This window comes from Protopterus annectens, chromosome 1.part2, assembly GCF_019279795.1.
Source record: "Protopterus annectens isolate FY-2018-M chromosome 1.part2, PAN1.0, whole genome shotgun sequence".
Taxonomy (NCBI): Eukaryota; Metazoa; Chordata; order Ceratodontiformes; family Protopteridae; genus Protopterus; species Protopterus annectens.
In genome coordinates this window covers 62,526,155-62,541,247 of record NC_056727.1, presented here as the reverse complement: position 1 = coordinate 62,541,247, position 15,093 = coordinate 62,526,155, and the positions used below count along the sequence as shown (strand labels likewise).

Below are 15,093 nucleotides of genomic sequence, written 5' to 3'. Positions count from 1 at the left end.
TATTTGTCCCCTTCTGCCATCGCTTCTTTAGGTGTCAGTCTGTTAGCAGGTGGCACCACTTGCTTGTTTTATCTTCTAAAGCCAGTAGGGTATAAATGAAAAGAACATGGGGATCTGAAAAATTCTAGAAACTCCCTGTTTTATTTTACCCCTTCCATCCCATTGCTTGAGGACCCGTCTAGCAGAATGCTCAAAATAAAACTTCCCTATCCAGAGGGGAATTCAAATTTTCTGATTTTTAATCATCTGAAAACTTTTGAATACATTCTAAGCCGAATCTTCTCAAGACTCTAGCTAAATCATATGCCCTGGAATCAGTATCAGCACAATCCAGTCTACACCTTTAATGGCATGGTTAGAAACTTGATGAAAGTTACAATCCAATCCAAGTAAGAGACCTACCTTCAGGCGGCAGGGAGGCAGAAATCTCTCTCAAACTACTGGCACATTTCAGCATAACCTTCAACATGTAGCTGTGCTAAAGCAGCATTCTAAAGGATAAGAAGAAAAGAATCTCTTACCCAGTTTTTTCAGCAGTTTACTTTATCCCCAGGAACTGGATTAGGGGTGGTGAAAGCCTGTTTACATTAGGAAAGATAGCTGATGGATCTGCTGTACAATGAAAAAAAGAGCTATTTCTTAGTTTGAGAGGCTATATGGATTGTCTGCCTTTTTAGGTACCGATGGCCGAGAATCAAAAGCACTGCAGGCAGCATTAAAAGCAGCCTCCAAAGCTGACAGAATGGAAGGAATGGGTGTAGTATGTGGGTCGTCTTGTTCTAATAAATCATAGTATCTGCCCAGTTAAGTGGAACATTAACCTGTTCCCAACAACAGGAAAAACAATCAAACATACCCTTTAATCTAGAGACAGCGTCAGAAAAGGAGAAAGCCTCCAACTGTACAGTTTCAGGTTCACTGCCTGAAGAATTAAGTCATGAGCTACAGAATTCCCAAGGTGACCTATCCCTGTCTCGGCTGGCAACAGAACCATCTGAAAGAACATCACAATCATTTACAGTGGAGGAAATAATTAAAAGGAGGCACTTGGCACTCTTTACTGACAATCTACAATAAACTCCTAGCCAACGTAATAACATCATTTTTACATACAGAAACCATCTCTCTGTTATCAAAATTACTAACACTGTATTTTGTCTCTGGAGAAACAGACTGAGAAGGATGCATGGCTAGGCTTGAAAAGGTCCTTGTGGTTGTTAGCCTAGTAAACACCTATGAAGGGGAAGAAATTTCATCCCATACAAGAGCTCTATTTCCCTGGCCACCTGAGAAGACCCTCCAGGGGCGCCTCCTGCACCCAAAATGGATGGTTCTTCCATGCCCACAATGGACACAGGAACTCTGAAAGAGGACATATTTGACACCTCGTCCGCAATGACTGGCAAGGCTACAACAGGTGATCTGAGGTTCCAGCAATGGCCACTGCAAAGTCATCTACCATTGCCTGAACATGCATTGTTTCCAAAGGTTTGTGCATTTGTTTTTTTTTATTTTTAGGTAAGTTGGAAGAAGCGATAGCAGGACCAGGGTAAGTATCTGGGTCTACATTACACCACTGAACGCTTAAAAAAACAAACTATGATTAATCGACCCCATGTAAGCGAAAGCTTACAATATTGAAACCTCAGAACAGCGATTTTTTTTCCAAGGGAAAAAAAACTGCTGTTCCAAAAACTTTAAAACATTATGGGGCTGTGCCCGCCACACCCCCTCTACTTAAATATACCAACTCCGAGATCGCACTACAGGGCCAAAACGGCAAAGTAACGGAAGCGGGCAAGCAAATTCTTTCCCATGGAAAGAATTCACTTAAAAGCCGCTTCGCTATTTTGCCTTTTCGCTGTTTTATGTTCGATCAAGATGCATTCGACAGAATGTGTCTGCGATCACATAATAGGAACCCAAGTATCCATGCTCTAGCTAGCCACTAAGCTATGCTGGAAGGGGTCATTTCGAAGGCAAGCTGTCACTTAGTGCAAATAACAGCACAAGTATCCATTTAAAAGTCCTAATCCCCCCAACACACAAGTTATGCAATCAGCATGGAATAATTCCCTATCAAAAACAGAGATGCTTTCCTGAAGAGAACTGGCAAATAAAAATGAAACAAGTAAACTGCCACAAAGTTTGCATATGCATTTATACTCTACTCTCTTCCCACCATTAATGTTAACTTTCCAAATGATAAAAATCGCCAAATTCACTTAAAAATACATGAACTAAGCCCCAAAACCTAAGTTGACAGGTTAGGTCTTAAAAGCAATGCCTAGAGCTACAACAGCAGTATTCAAGGAATGTCTGCCAGTATTCTTAAAGTGACATACCACAACTGACAGAAAATAAGGCAAATATGTACATGCATTCCAAAATCATAAAAATAAGTTATCAGTATGACAGGAAGCCTCTGGCCAACTGCTGCTCCTGAGAAGACTTAGAGTTGCACCTGCGCAAAACAGCAAGAAAATACAGGGGATGTTTAGTCATTTTGCCCTTTTATATAGTCCCCTCCAAAAAGGGCTTAGCTTACAATCAACCAGAGTGCCAAGTGTGGGAGGGGATGAATGCTTTTGGAAGCTGGCCAGTTGCTGTATCAATGGCAGGATACAAACCATAAGATACTGCACAAGCGATAATGATGAACATCTTCATTTTGCTTACTTTTTAACATAAAACGACAAAGGATACCAGTTATACCCTTCAATATTACGTATTTCTTCCTACAGACCTTTCAACAAACTATTTGAGAGTTCGCTTCCTTACACTCAAAGTTTTTCTCTAGTCTGATATTTTTGTATCATAAAACGTCATCACGCATTACATTAGATGAGCTCCTCCACAAGTGAGAAAATTCTACTCTGTAGTAAACAAATTTTAAATGAACAGAACACACGCTATTATTTAGGAAAATGTAGATAGTGTTAAAGTGATTATGTACTCACCATAACATTCCATCTGTGTTGTCCATTTTCGTTCTTCCTCAACTGATGGGTTCAGATCTGATCCCTCAGATATGACTCGGCCACTGCTAAAGCAGGTGGCAACCAAAAAGTCTTCAGCTTTTCCCTTACCAACAATGCACCAACGCCAATTACCTCAGATTTTGTTTGCTGCCCTAATAGAAAGTACAAGAAGGAAAAACTATATCTGGGGTTTATGTAAAAAATAAAGGACATATAGGTCCTCTAAACACTCATTATTCCAGAAGCCATAAAGATGGGGGTTGGTGGGAGGGGGACTGAGGAAGAATGAAAATGGACAACACAGACGGAACATTAGGGTGAGTACATAACTTCATTATCTGATGTCAATTTTCATTCTGTCCTCAACTGATGGGACTGAGTCTTCAGCTACTTAATTCTCAGGATGGACTCGAGGAGAGACACTCCTGCGCCCCATGGAATCAAAAGATGCCCTTCCTCTGGAGACCAGATCCAATTTGTAATGAGTAATAAAGGTATGGGGAGAAGCCCAAGTCGCTGCTGCATAAATATCATCCATGGACACTCTGGATTGAAAAACTGAAGAAGTTGCCATGGATCTGGTGGAACAGGTTTGAACAGGTTTTGTCAGAGCAATGCCCAATTTGTTATACACAAAGGAAATGCACTTTGTTATTCATCTAGATAGAGTAACTTTGATAATTGGTTTACCAAATGTTGGCTCCATATATGAGAGAGACCACTGATCAGACTGTCTGGTGATTTTGTCCTATGTAAGTAAAAACACAACTGTATATGAACATATAATAAATGTAATATGTATTCTCCTTTGTTAGAAAATTAAGGAAAGAACACTGGCAAATTAATAGACTGATTTACATTTGATTCTAAGACTACCTTTGACAGAAATGATGGGTTGGTATGTAAGGTAAATGCATTTATGGAAAATCAAGTATGGAGGTTTTGAGCACAATGCTTGGATGTAGAAATTTTTCTGGCCGGGGTAACTACTACTAAGAAAATTGTCTTCCATTAAAGATATTTCAGTTTGCATGTAGCTGAGGGTTCAAAGGGAGACTGTATAAGAGACTGCAGCACCAGGTTTAGGTCCCAAGGGGAAGTAGATCTTTAAAGGGGCGGGGGGGTTAAGAGTAGAGTGCCTTTCAAAAATGCTTTGCTCAACTTATGGGAAGCTACAGAAGAACCACTTATTCCAACACAACAATTTTAAAGTGCTGCTAATTGTACTTTAACAGTAGAAGAACTCGCTCATTCTTCAAAAAGATGCACTGGAAATTCCAAGATGATATGAATGAGGGTGTGAAATGTTCAATATTAAGTATAGTTTCCTGGTGGAAGGCTTATGACAGGATAAAAGAATATGACAGATAGGAGAAGACAGCATAGGTTGTCTGGCTATTAATGGAACTGGAAGAACCAGGCAGCCAAGCTTGAGATTCAATATGTCTGGATGTATTATGCCTGTTGGGTGAGACAGGAGGTCCAGATTTGAATCCGGAAACCAAGGTGGTTAAAGCAAGTGAGGCCAAAGGAAGGGAAACTAAATCTGTCAAGGCCAATAAGGGGCAATGAGGGTAACCTTGCTCTTCAACCTTGCAGCTTGCTGAAGAAATTTGGGAATTAATGGAGTGGGAGGTCATGCATAAAGGAGACCAGGGGGCAAATTGTGAAGTAGAGCACCCCCTCAAGGATTCCCCTGTGGGGGAGGGGGATTAGGGCAAAGTAGCTGCTGCATTTGTAGTTCAGGGTCACGCGAATAGATTGTAGCAAGGCTGGCCCCATTGTCAGAAGATCGTGTTCACAATCTTTTTGTTGCTGCAGAAGCATGCACCTGCTCAGTTTGTTTGCTATCACACTGGACTTCCCCAGAATGTGCACTGCTAAAAGAAAGCAGTTGGAAGACATAGCCTACTGCCACACACAGAGAGCTTCTCAACACAATGGGTTGGATTTGGTTCCTCCCTATGTTGATGTACCAGATGACTGTAATACAACTGTTCCCAAAGGGAAAGCATTCTGAAATGCCTGCAACGTTAACAGCACTGCTTACATCTCTAGGACATTAATATGTAACGTGGCCTCCTTGTTGGACCAGATGCCTTGGACTGTTTTCCAGAGATAATACCCCCCCACCCTCACTGGGAAGCATCCTTGGTCACCATGGCCTTGGGTTGATGGGGAATGAACGTTCGACCTTCTAGAACCTGGTGTGAATGAATCCACCATTTAAGAATCACTCACATCTGCAAGACCGATGTCATCTTGTAAGACACAGGTTGATAAAGAATAGACCACTGAGCAGTTAATATCCACTGAAGAATTCTCATAAAATCTGGTAAGTAGTACTAATGTTACTGCGGCTGCCAATGATTCCAGAGTCTGAAGGACCAGTCAGGCTGAAATAGAGGTGCTGCAGATTATCTTTTTGACTTTGAATCTTATAGTCTGAACTCTCAGTAATGGAAGGGAAACAATGGTTATTTTGGTATTGAGAATTGCTCCTATAAAACTCTAAACTCCGAGTTGGTTGCAGAGGAGATTTGTTGCAGTTTATGGTTATCCCCAGAAGAGAGGAAGTCTGGAAAACCTGGTCTCTAGCACGTATGAGTTGATGCTTGGTTGAAGCGGTAATGAGCCAGTCATCTAGATATGGAAACACTTGGAATCCTTGCAGTCTCAGGTGAGCTGTTACTACTGCTGTGCACTTGGTAAACACCCTGGGGGGCTGTGGCGAGTCCAAAGGGCAGTATACTGAATTGATAATGACTGGCTCCTAGCTGGAAGTGCAAGTAACTTCTGGATAATCTGTTTATCTTTATATGAAAGTACACATCCTGAAGGTCTATACAGCACATCCAGACGTCATTGCCCAGAAAGGGGAGAATGGACTGAATCCATGACCATCCTAAATTTGGTTCTTCAAAAACTTTGTTGTTTAGTCTGGAGAAATCCAAAACTGGTCTCCAGTCACCTGTTTTCTTTGGCACCCAAAAGAACTTTGGGTAAGTTTTGGATTCCTTCTGGTCTGGTGGGACCTCTAGGATGACTTTTTCCTAGCAGCTTTTGCATTTGAATTGCTGCTTGTTCCCTCTGAGAAGGTGGAACATCGGGAATTTTTCTTGAGATTGGAGCTGAAAGGGAAAAGGGTATTATACAGCCTCTGGAAATAATCTTCTGCACCCAAGTAGCTTTTGTTATATTTAGCCAGGCTCCCTGGTGCAGGGATAATCATCCCCTGAGGTTGACAATCAGGCCTCCTTTCAGGAGCGCTTGTAGGTTTTGTCAAAGAAAGATTCTCTGGAACCCTGGTTCTGTGGTCCACCTCTGCCATGGTGGTCTCTTCATCCATTAGAATTCCCTCCTCTGCCTCTGGGAGAACCTCCTCCATGTGTCTTGAAAAGGACTCCGAGACTTCTTGAACCACATTTTTCAACCACCTCATTGATTCCTGGAAAAGGTTTGTTGAGAAGTTGAAAAACACACGCCCATGGCAGACAGGGTCTTTCCATCTTTTTCACACCTTGACAGAGTGTCTTTTACTTTGGGGCCAAATAAAGACATTCCATCAAAAGCAGCACTGATGAAAGACTATTTGAAAGGCTCTGCAAACTCACAGAGGTGCATCCAGACGTGTCTCCTTATGGAAATCCCTGAACCCTCTTGCCCTTGAGGTTGCTTCCACTACATTGGAGATTAACCTAATGGATGAATTAGATATGTACTGTACTGTACTGCTTGTCAGCTGGGAAGTAACAGATGCCTGAACTTAATCAGAAACAGCACAATTTGATAACTCCTTGATCAAATCCCTTTGTAGCCTAGTAAAGTAGCCAAATAGTTCAGAGACCTCAAAGTGAAAGTCGCTAATGCATAGACACACTTCCCAAATCTGTCCATCACCCGTTACTCCCTGTTGGGGGGATGGACAGTGGAACTTTCTTCAGCTAGTTCCTTCTTGTTGGCTGCCGCAACGACCATGGCATCAACACTAATTCCCTTCCCCCAAAAACTGCCTATCCATTGGTGGTACCATTACCTTATCTGGTCTGTGAGGAATGGGCTCTATGGTGTTGGGGTCCTTATACACCTGCCGTGAGATCAAATCAATGAGATCATCTGTGGGTGGAGTCACTCAGGAGGTAGAGGGTCCAGTACCAAAAGCCTCCAGGAGAACAGATTCCTCAGACATAGGGTTGCTGGATGTCCAACCACCTCTCTGTTTAAGGATTTCTTTCTCCAAAGGAGACATCTTCAGTAGGTGATCGTGAGGACCTTTATCGAAATCTGTCTCTTCAGTGATGGCCTCCTCCGGGGAGTCTGTTTCCACTTACTTCTCCAGGGGAGGTCCCTAAGAAGAGGACGTGTATCAGAAAAGGAGATTACAATTCCCTGGGCAAGAGCCTGGTGTTTTGGTACTGGCTGTCCCTGTGGAAGGAGATGGGATGGTGACATTTTGAGTGCTGAGACATCATGGTAGAAGACTTGGGATCCAAGGGGGAATGGATCCGTCAGAATTGCCGAGACAGAAAATACTCTTGGCAGCCTTGAAGGCCGAGTGGCTTGGAGAAGAGGAGGACATCAGATCAGAGAAGACAAGCTTCTCAATCGTAGGCATCCCCTGCTCTGGGGGCAAAAACCTCAGAGGTGGAAGCTGGAGCCGAGCTGTACAGTGCCCAGGTTCCAAGGTGCAGAGATGGCTCTGAAAGCTTCAGCGTTGAATGCAACACCTCGGATTCAACACACAGACTATGGCTCTAGCAGCTCTCTAGATCAGAGGGGGCCGGAGTCCTCAGAGAAGATCTTGGATCAGAGGATAAATTCATCCTTGGATCTCAGCCGGATGGATCTGGACGACTTGGATCCAAATACTTTGAAGCTACAGGAGTCAGAGGAGGAATCGGTAGGGGAGAGTAGTAGCTATATGGATCTGCTTCCCCAGAGGGTTTGCAGCCGAAGGAACACCAATGTGGCTCTGCACCAAGACAGTCTTCTTCACCAGTCTCTCCACATCATTTTTGTGCCTGCATCTTGTTTTCGGTTATCATTTTTGTAAGGCTTCTGGAAGAATAAGTGGAGTATATGAATGGAGAATTGGGTCTTTCTAAGAATGGAGAAGGTGCCCTGTCAGAGACTGGATCCAGTGATGGACAGTACCTTGTTCTAGGAAGTAATCTGACAGTCAGGTTCGGACTGCATCGGATCCGAGTTAGGAGGCATCTGATCAGATACTTTTTTCTTAGTAGGATCTTGTATTTTTGCCTTTTTTGGATCCTGGGTTGAGAATGGGTCCTTATGAGACCTCTCAGTATCAGCTTGATTCTTGAATTGTGCTAACAAGCAAGGATTAAAGCCATGACATACAGATCAGTCCTGTTTTAAATGGAGAGGACCTAAACAGACTGTTTGGGCATGGGAAAGTGGCAGCTTGTCCCCACACTTCGAACATTTCTTAAATCTTGCTGGTTTATCGATCACCAAAAATAAGCATTAACACTATAATAAAATAGTGAAAATGTAAGATAGATGAAAGTGTTAGAAATTGCAAGAAACAAGAGATTTATCAACGAGGGTAAGGAACAATAATAGAACAAGTTTTTAAAGTAAGGAATTCAAAAAGAATATAGCAGTTCTCTGACGAACGCTCAAAAGAGAGAGATGAATACCACATCTTTTGCTTGAAGTGGCAAACGAGATCTGAGGTAATTGGGGGTGAGTAAGGGAGAAGCTCAAGAGTTTTTGGCTGTCACAAGCTTTAGAAGCAGCCGAGTCGGATCCAAACCCATCAGTTGAGGACAGAATAAAAATCGACAACATCAGATCATCTATTCTGAGTTATCTTTAATACAATATAAAGGTGCATTAACCTCATTCAAAACATGCTGAATACAAATGCTTATCTAACAGCAAAGAGAAGAAAAACTAGTTCTGTAGGGCACACGCCATGTTATTTATTCCAAATTACTGATTAATGCAAAGAACAATGCTTCACTGTATTTTAATTGAATCTCAAATTTGCAGCAGATAAATGTCATCAAGGGATGCAGGTGACCAGGGCTTGATTAGTGGCACAGGCTTTTGCTGGAGATGGAATGGGCTTAATGGGTATGCCCATCCTGGAAGGGAGGGACAGCAATGCAAGGAACGGCGGAGGTGTGAGCATTCAGCCACTATCCACATAAATTTCATTGTGGGTGCACAATACCATGTACTAGAAAGGGGGAAAGCACAGTGGCTCCCAAACTGAGGTTGGATGTTCCCCACCCAAGTAGATGGTTAAGGTCTCCACCATAAACAGAAGTCCAACTAAGACATGGATTTCTCCCTTGATAATGTGAAAGCTCGGACTCCTCATGTCAAGTAGGAGCTCTCCTCCCACTGGTATCTCTAATAGGGTGTGAGATAATAGACGGCTTGTGATCACTCCGATATTTAACCCGTACATTTAAAATCTATCTTAAAGAAGTCACTATTAGGTCATTCCTTTAGGACGGATATTAAATGCAGTAAGTAAATAAAATAACTAAAGTCATTATGTTTGGAGCAGCCACATGTTTAACTTAAGTTCCTCACAACTTGTCTGTTACTTCTGCTTAGAAATGCCTTAATCTGTTCAATATTTAAAACAGCTAAGGTTCCTACAACAACATAAATTTATTTCATATCTTCATTACACAGCTGATAAACATGAGTATATAGACAACCTGCCACAAAAACCTTTTCACAAATTATCTCATGAAGCAAAAGTTACTTTTAAAAGGTGCACTTGCTCTGCTTCTTGATTATGGGCTTCCCTTGTTGAATGCTGGGTCAATCATCATTGTAATAAACCCAGTTCTTCAAAACAAGATGGACAGATTCATGGTTACATCATCTTGCCTTGAATCACTGTACCATCACTTTTAAAGCAAAAACATCACCATTCACACACAAAGCCACCAAAGCCTCTCCTTTTTTAATACATAAAATTCTTTATTTTAACCACTGTCATTCTCGAGGGACCTTACTTAAAAATAAAACATTCATTAAAACTCAGGTTCCTAGGATCATCAAAGACTACTTCCTGCCTTCATTCTTCCTCCCCTAACTATTCACCTTCTAGCATTGTCCTTCTAAGAGCCCTGACATATTGAACTCCTATTCCATTCATCATCAGGCTCTAAGAATTTTTTTCACCTTCTTACTTTCTTTGTATGTGGAAAAAAAAATCACCTGTAGCTTATCAGAACATGAAATACAGCAATGTACCTTGATTAATTCTGCAATTTATGTGCACCTGTTTATTATTTGATCTACTACTTGTTGTACTAGTGAATTATATTAGATTTTCTTATGCAGCTAGGTTAGACCTGAAAGTGGGACTTTGGATCCATTCCAATTAGCTTAAGTACTACAAATATCTAATGTCAAAGGCCATTCTTTATAGATCCTATGGCCAGGTTGACTCATAAGCAGCAAAAAGTACCCAAAAGGAAGGAGGCAAAGAATCACAACGGACCAACAAAAGGCTACATGCCAGGAAACATGCAACTAGAAGGCTCAATGAGGTTGCCTGTGAAGTAAGTACTGAAAATCCAAATGGCTATGGCAGTCAAGTCTTTTCAGGGCAGACCTTATGACTCTAGAGGCAGCTACTCCCAAATAAGTAGATTAGAATGCAAACTGGCTCACAATGCAGGAAGTCTAGTGACAGGGAATGCAACTCCATCTCGCAAGAGAGGCTTATGCCCCATCAATATCACTCAAGAACATGGAAGACAAATAGTCAGACTGATCTAACTTGCTGCCCCTGTGGAAGTAATACCCCCCCCCCCCAGGAATTCACCATATTTTGGATTTGGTGGGCATTTCATTCTGATTCAGGATAAGGATCTGTACAGAGCTGATTCTAATAAGGAAAGGGAATAGAAAACTGAAGACCCCTCATAGGGGAATGGAGGGATAGGTGCCCCTAAAATGGACCACAGAATCAGGGACATCTAAAGGAGGTGGAGCTCACAATAATGAAGGCTACACTTGGATCAAATCCCAAAAAAAACACAAAAGGACTCCTGCAGCATAGTGACATGCTTATAAGAGAAAACATTCAATAAACCACAAGGGGAAGGTCCATGTTACAGGCAGTAGAAGCCCTCAACCATGTGGCTGTTCAAGCAGCTGTGGCTGCTCCCATACTAAACACTGGGGCAGGACCTCTTCTAGCCCCCAAGTTGAAACAAGACCCAGAAAACAGCATCTTAAAGATCTCTGAAGTCCAAAGCTAGCCAGTCAAGTAGCAGCTACATAGAATTGTTCCCCAACACACAAATGGAAGGTTTCTAAAAACCTCTGGACTGTTGCAGAACCACCTTGTCAAATAGTAATTGAGCCCTGACCCTGTGATTCCTGGCTGGTTGTACACTACCTTTTTGAGGCAAATGTCTCAAATCAAACTCCAAGAATTTATTTTGCCACTTATCCTTTGCTGACTTCATATCCCCAGGAACATCCAATACTCCTCCTCTCTTAGGCCACCACAACTGGGGGATACCCACTGTATTCCTTTGCCAAGTGAATCTCTTCGCTCCAGAGAGAAAAACTTCAATCATAAAGATACAGAACCCCTTCTCCAACTGCTGAAGAGAGTGGGAATTGCTATGTGACCTCATTCTGTAAGAAGCTCTGCCTGTTATGCTGGGTTGACATCACTCCATAGGTGTGCAATTGTGCACTGAGAGAAATATTGTGATCCACATGGTGACTGATCCCTTAATTTTGCCTGCCACAATGCTGGAGTGTTACCATTGGCTTCTGGTGTTTTGCCCACGTGTGGGCAGCACTTACCTATGCTATCCTCTCATGAGGAGAAAAGAAATTATGACCGTTAGCTTAACACCCTGTGCCAGTCGCAACAGATTCCTGACTCAACCTACTATTCAAATTTAGGTTGCCTCCTTATTAGCTGGGAGCTTTATCTGTCGACACCAACAGAACTGACCTCTCCTAGAATTTAATGTGAAATTCTGACCCACCTGTCAGGTAAGAACCATTCCACTGGCCCCATTAAATCCTCTTTCACCATTGTTTTTGGTTTTGGAGATGTACCAGAAGAAACAAACTTTTTTTTTTTTTTTTTTTTTTAAACAGAGATGGCAACGCTTGAGAACTAATCTGTACAAATGGCAAAGGCGATTTCTTAGATGAAGGGGATTAATTTCCTTACATAATCGATGAGTAAAGTCAAGCAATTTATCACCTAGAGCAGGCTTCAGTCCCCCACTGCTAGAACTTCAGAAAGAAGATGCGGAGGGGGACAGGATGAATCCAACCACAGTTTCCCCACTAAGGAGGGTCCTCAATGCCAGACCTCTAGTTTCTTTTTTGTAACACTCAAAACACCCTAAACTAAATGAAAAATTCAATACAAAAATGCAGAACTTTAAGTTTAGGGAACGCTTACAGTACTTAAGAAAATCAAAAAAAAAAAAAGGTCCAGGAGACTAATTCAGGCAGGATGCATGTTCTGAACAAATCCAAAGCACGTACAACTCCAGTCTACAACTGCATTATCTTTACATTAAGTGCTGCTAGCATCCATCCCCCAGTTAACTACAGCTAGGCACTTATCTCCTTGTGCAATACTATGACAAAGCTTTAGCGACACTAAAGAATCCCACAAAGTACAATTAAAATGTAAATAAGCTTAGTATTTTTTTTCCAGCCTGGGCATTTCAAATACAAATAAAAGATCAAAAGAAAATAACTGACTGTAACTTGTTTTAGACCACATGCCTGTGCACTAATGCCCAAGTCTGATACTCCTTATAAGTACAGTACAATTCCCACATTGTACAGTACAACTGGCCTTTTATCTAATGTTATACTTCAAAGGATTTTGCATTCTGGCAGCATCATTTAAATATTTTAACATCATAAAGCACACAGAAAGTCAGGAATCTAATTTTTCCAGTGCTTTAGCTCATCTTAAGCCTTCTGCACATCAAATAGTGTATCTGTACTCAAACACATTGTATGGCATATTTTACATTAACAAATATGGTACTCCAAATGTTACTTTTACAAACCTAAACACAAGTATGTTCATCTGTCGCTTTTTGCAAGGATAAAACATAAAACAATGCTGTCTTCTGAAAGCTAACTTTAATGTGCCTGTGTGTGTGTGCGTATGTGTGCACATGCATGTCTTGTGTATGTACTGAAATCTTTGTTAAACATTAGGCACTTGGTGAATTAAGATATTCTGACATCTGCAGGCTGTGTTTCTGACAAAAACTCGGGCACAGTTTACCTGAACAGTGTATCTCCGGTTATACCACTGCTGCTTCTAATTTGATCATTTCCCTGTGTATGCTGTACACTGATAAATCAAACACTTCTTATGGAACATGCTTACCAACATACTACAGGAAGAGGTTTAATGTAGTACTCAGTCAGTGGGAGAAGCTGGATTCTCTAAAATCCTAAAAGCAGCATTCTAAGGTTAAAATACACAACTTCCAGTAAGGTAAACTCTGCATGATTTCTTCAGCATCCTCACTTGGCTTCTCTTCAAGTATAACAAAAAAAGAGAAAACAAAAGACAGCAATGTGAAGCACTGCCATCATTTAAAAGACGTAGCCTACCTGAGGTGTCCAAGGAACTGTGAATGGAACTGGGAAGTCCACCAAACAGTCAGGTGCGTCTACTGGATACTAGAAAGGAAATCAAAAGGAAATTAGAGGTTTTTTATACTGCCTTTTTTCTTCCGATGGCCCCACAGCCCTCCACTACCATGAGTTACGAATATTATCATTTTCCTATCCCTTACCTAATAACATTAATAACCTCCACCTTTCCAAAACACCTTAGTTTGTGGCACATCTTATGAGGTCTTCCTACCATTCAAAGTAGTACTCTCTCTGAATCATACAAATTGTTACGAAACAATGCAATAAGAACATAGCTAAATTAAGTACTAAGTGCTTCAATTATCCTTCAACAGTGACAGAAACATTTTTTTTTTGTTTCCCCACACCTGACCATCAACTACTCCTGGTGCCATTCCTCAATCACTGTATATGAGCCAGAACATCTCTTCACTGTATATCCTACCCAGTCTATGAGTCTTATGTTCGTGCCTTCATAGATGTCGGTCATAGAGCCAGCTCAGTTTCACCAAGGCAAGATCAGCCTCTATCTTACTAGTAATTGACCCTTGCATTTAAAATGAGCAAGCCAACAAATGATGTTTCTACACACACACACACATATATATATATATATATATATATGTACACACACACATACACACACACTTGTTTCTACACACATTTTATATATATATATATATATATCTAGATATATATATATATATATCTATATATATATATATATATATATATCTATATATATCTATATATATCTATATATCTATATATATCTATATATCTATATATCTATATATCTATATATCTATATATATATATATATATATAGTACAGTTTTGTACCTACCATAAATGTAGATGTTCGAGTGTATACCCTGCTGCAGTCATCACACTTGGGTTATCCTGCAGTCAGGCGGTCCTGCAGTCGGCCCGAATTCCAAAGTCTTGGTCCGGCGTCGGTTGCTGTCGCTTCTTCCTTGATGTCAGAGCGCCAGGGGTATATCAGAGGCAAAAACCAAGTCAAGGAAAGGTGCTGGCGATACTAATAAACACAAGAGAAGCACCAAATGAGCCAACGAAGATGTAGACAGTTTATTAGGCTAAAAACAGCACTCCAAAGCACTCCAAAACGGAAACTCATAAAATTCAATACGTAGTGTTACACACTTCCCACGTTTCGTCTCTCCTTCATCAGATAAACACATTTCCACCCATAAGTCCATGTTTAAATACAATTCCTAATTCAAATACACCAATCAAAATACTCATTCAATGAAGCCTTAAGGACCAACTACATAAAATGTATAAAATACATATAAAAATACATATAAAAAAGTATATAGATGTGCAGCACAGTACATAAACATATTCAAATCCATATAATGCTTTCAAAATGAATATTTGATTTAACAATGTCAAGACATGTATTTAAATTATTCATAATAATAAATTACATACAAAATGTTATT

General features: G+C 40.9%; 1 protein-coding gene across 1 annotated transcript in view; it reads right to left on the bottom strand.

Annotated features, from left to right (window-relative positions):
• FANCL (FA complementation group L) overlaps window positions 1–15,093 on the bottom strand; it is a gene marked incomplete in the record, with an annotated part of 1,961,518 nt that overhangs the window by 1,062,941 nt on the left and 883,484 nt on the right. Inside the window, 1 exon segment of the mRNA XM_044054938.1 lies at window positions 13,602–13,670. Coding sequence (XP_043910873.1) covers window positions 13,602–13,670 — 69 coding nt within the window.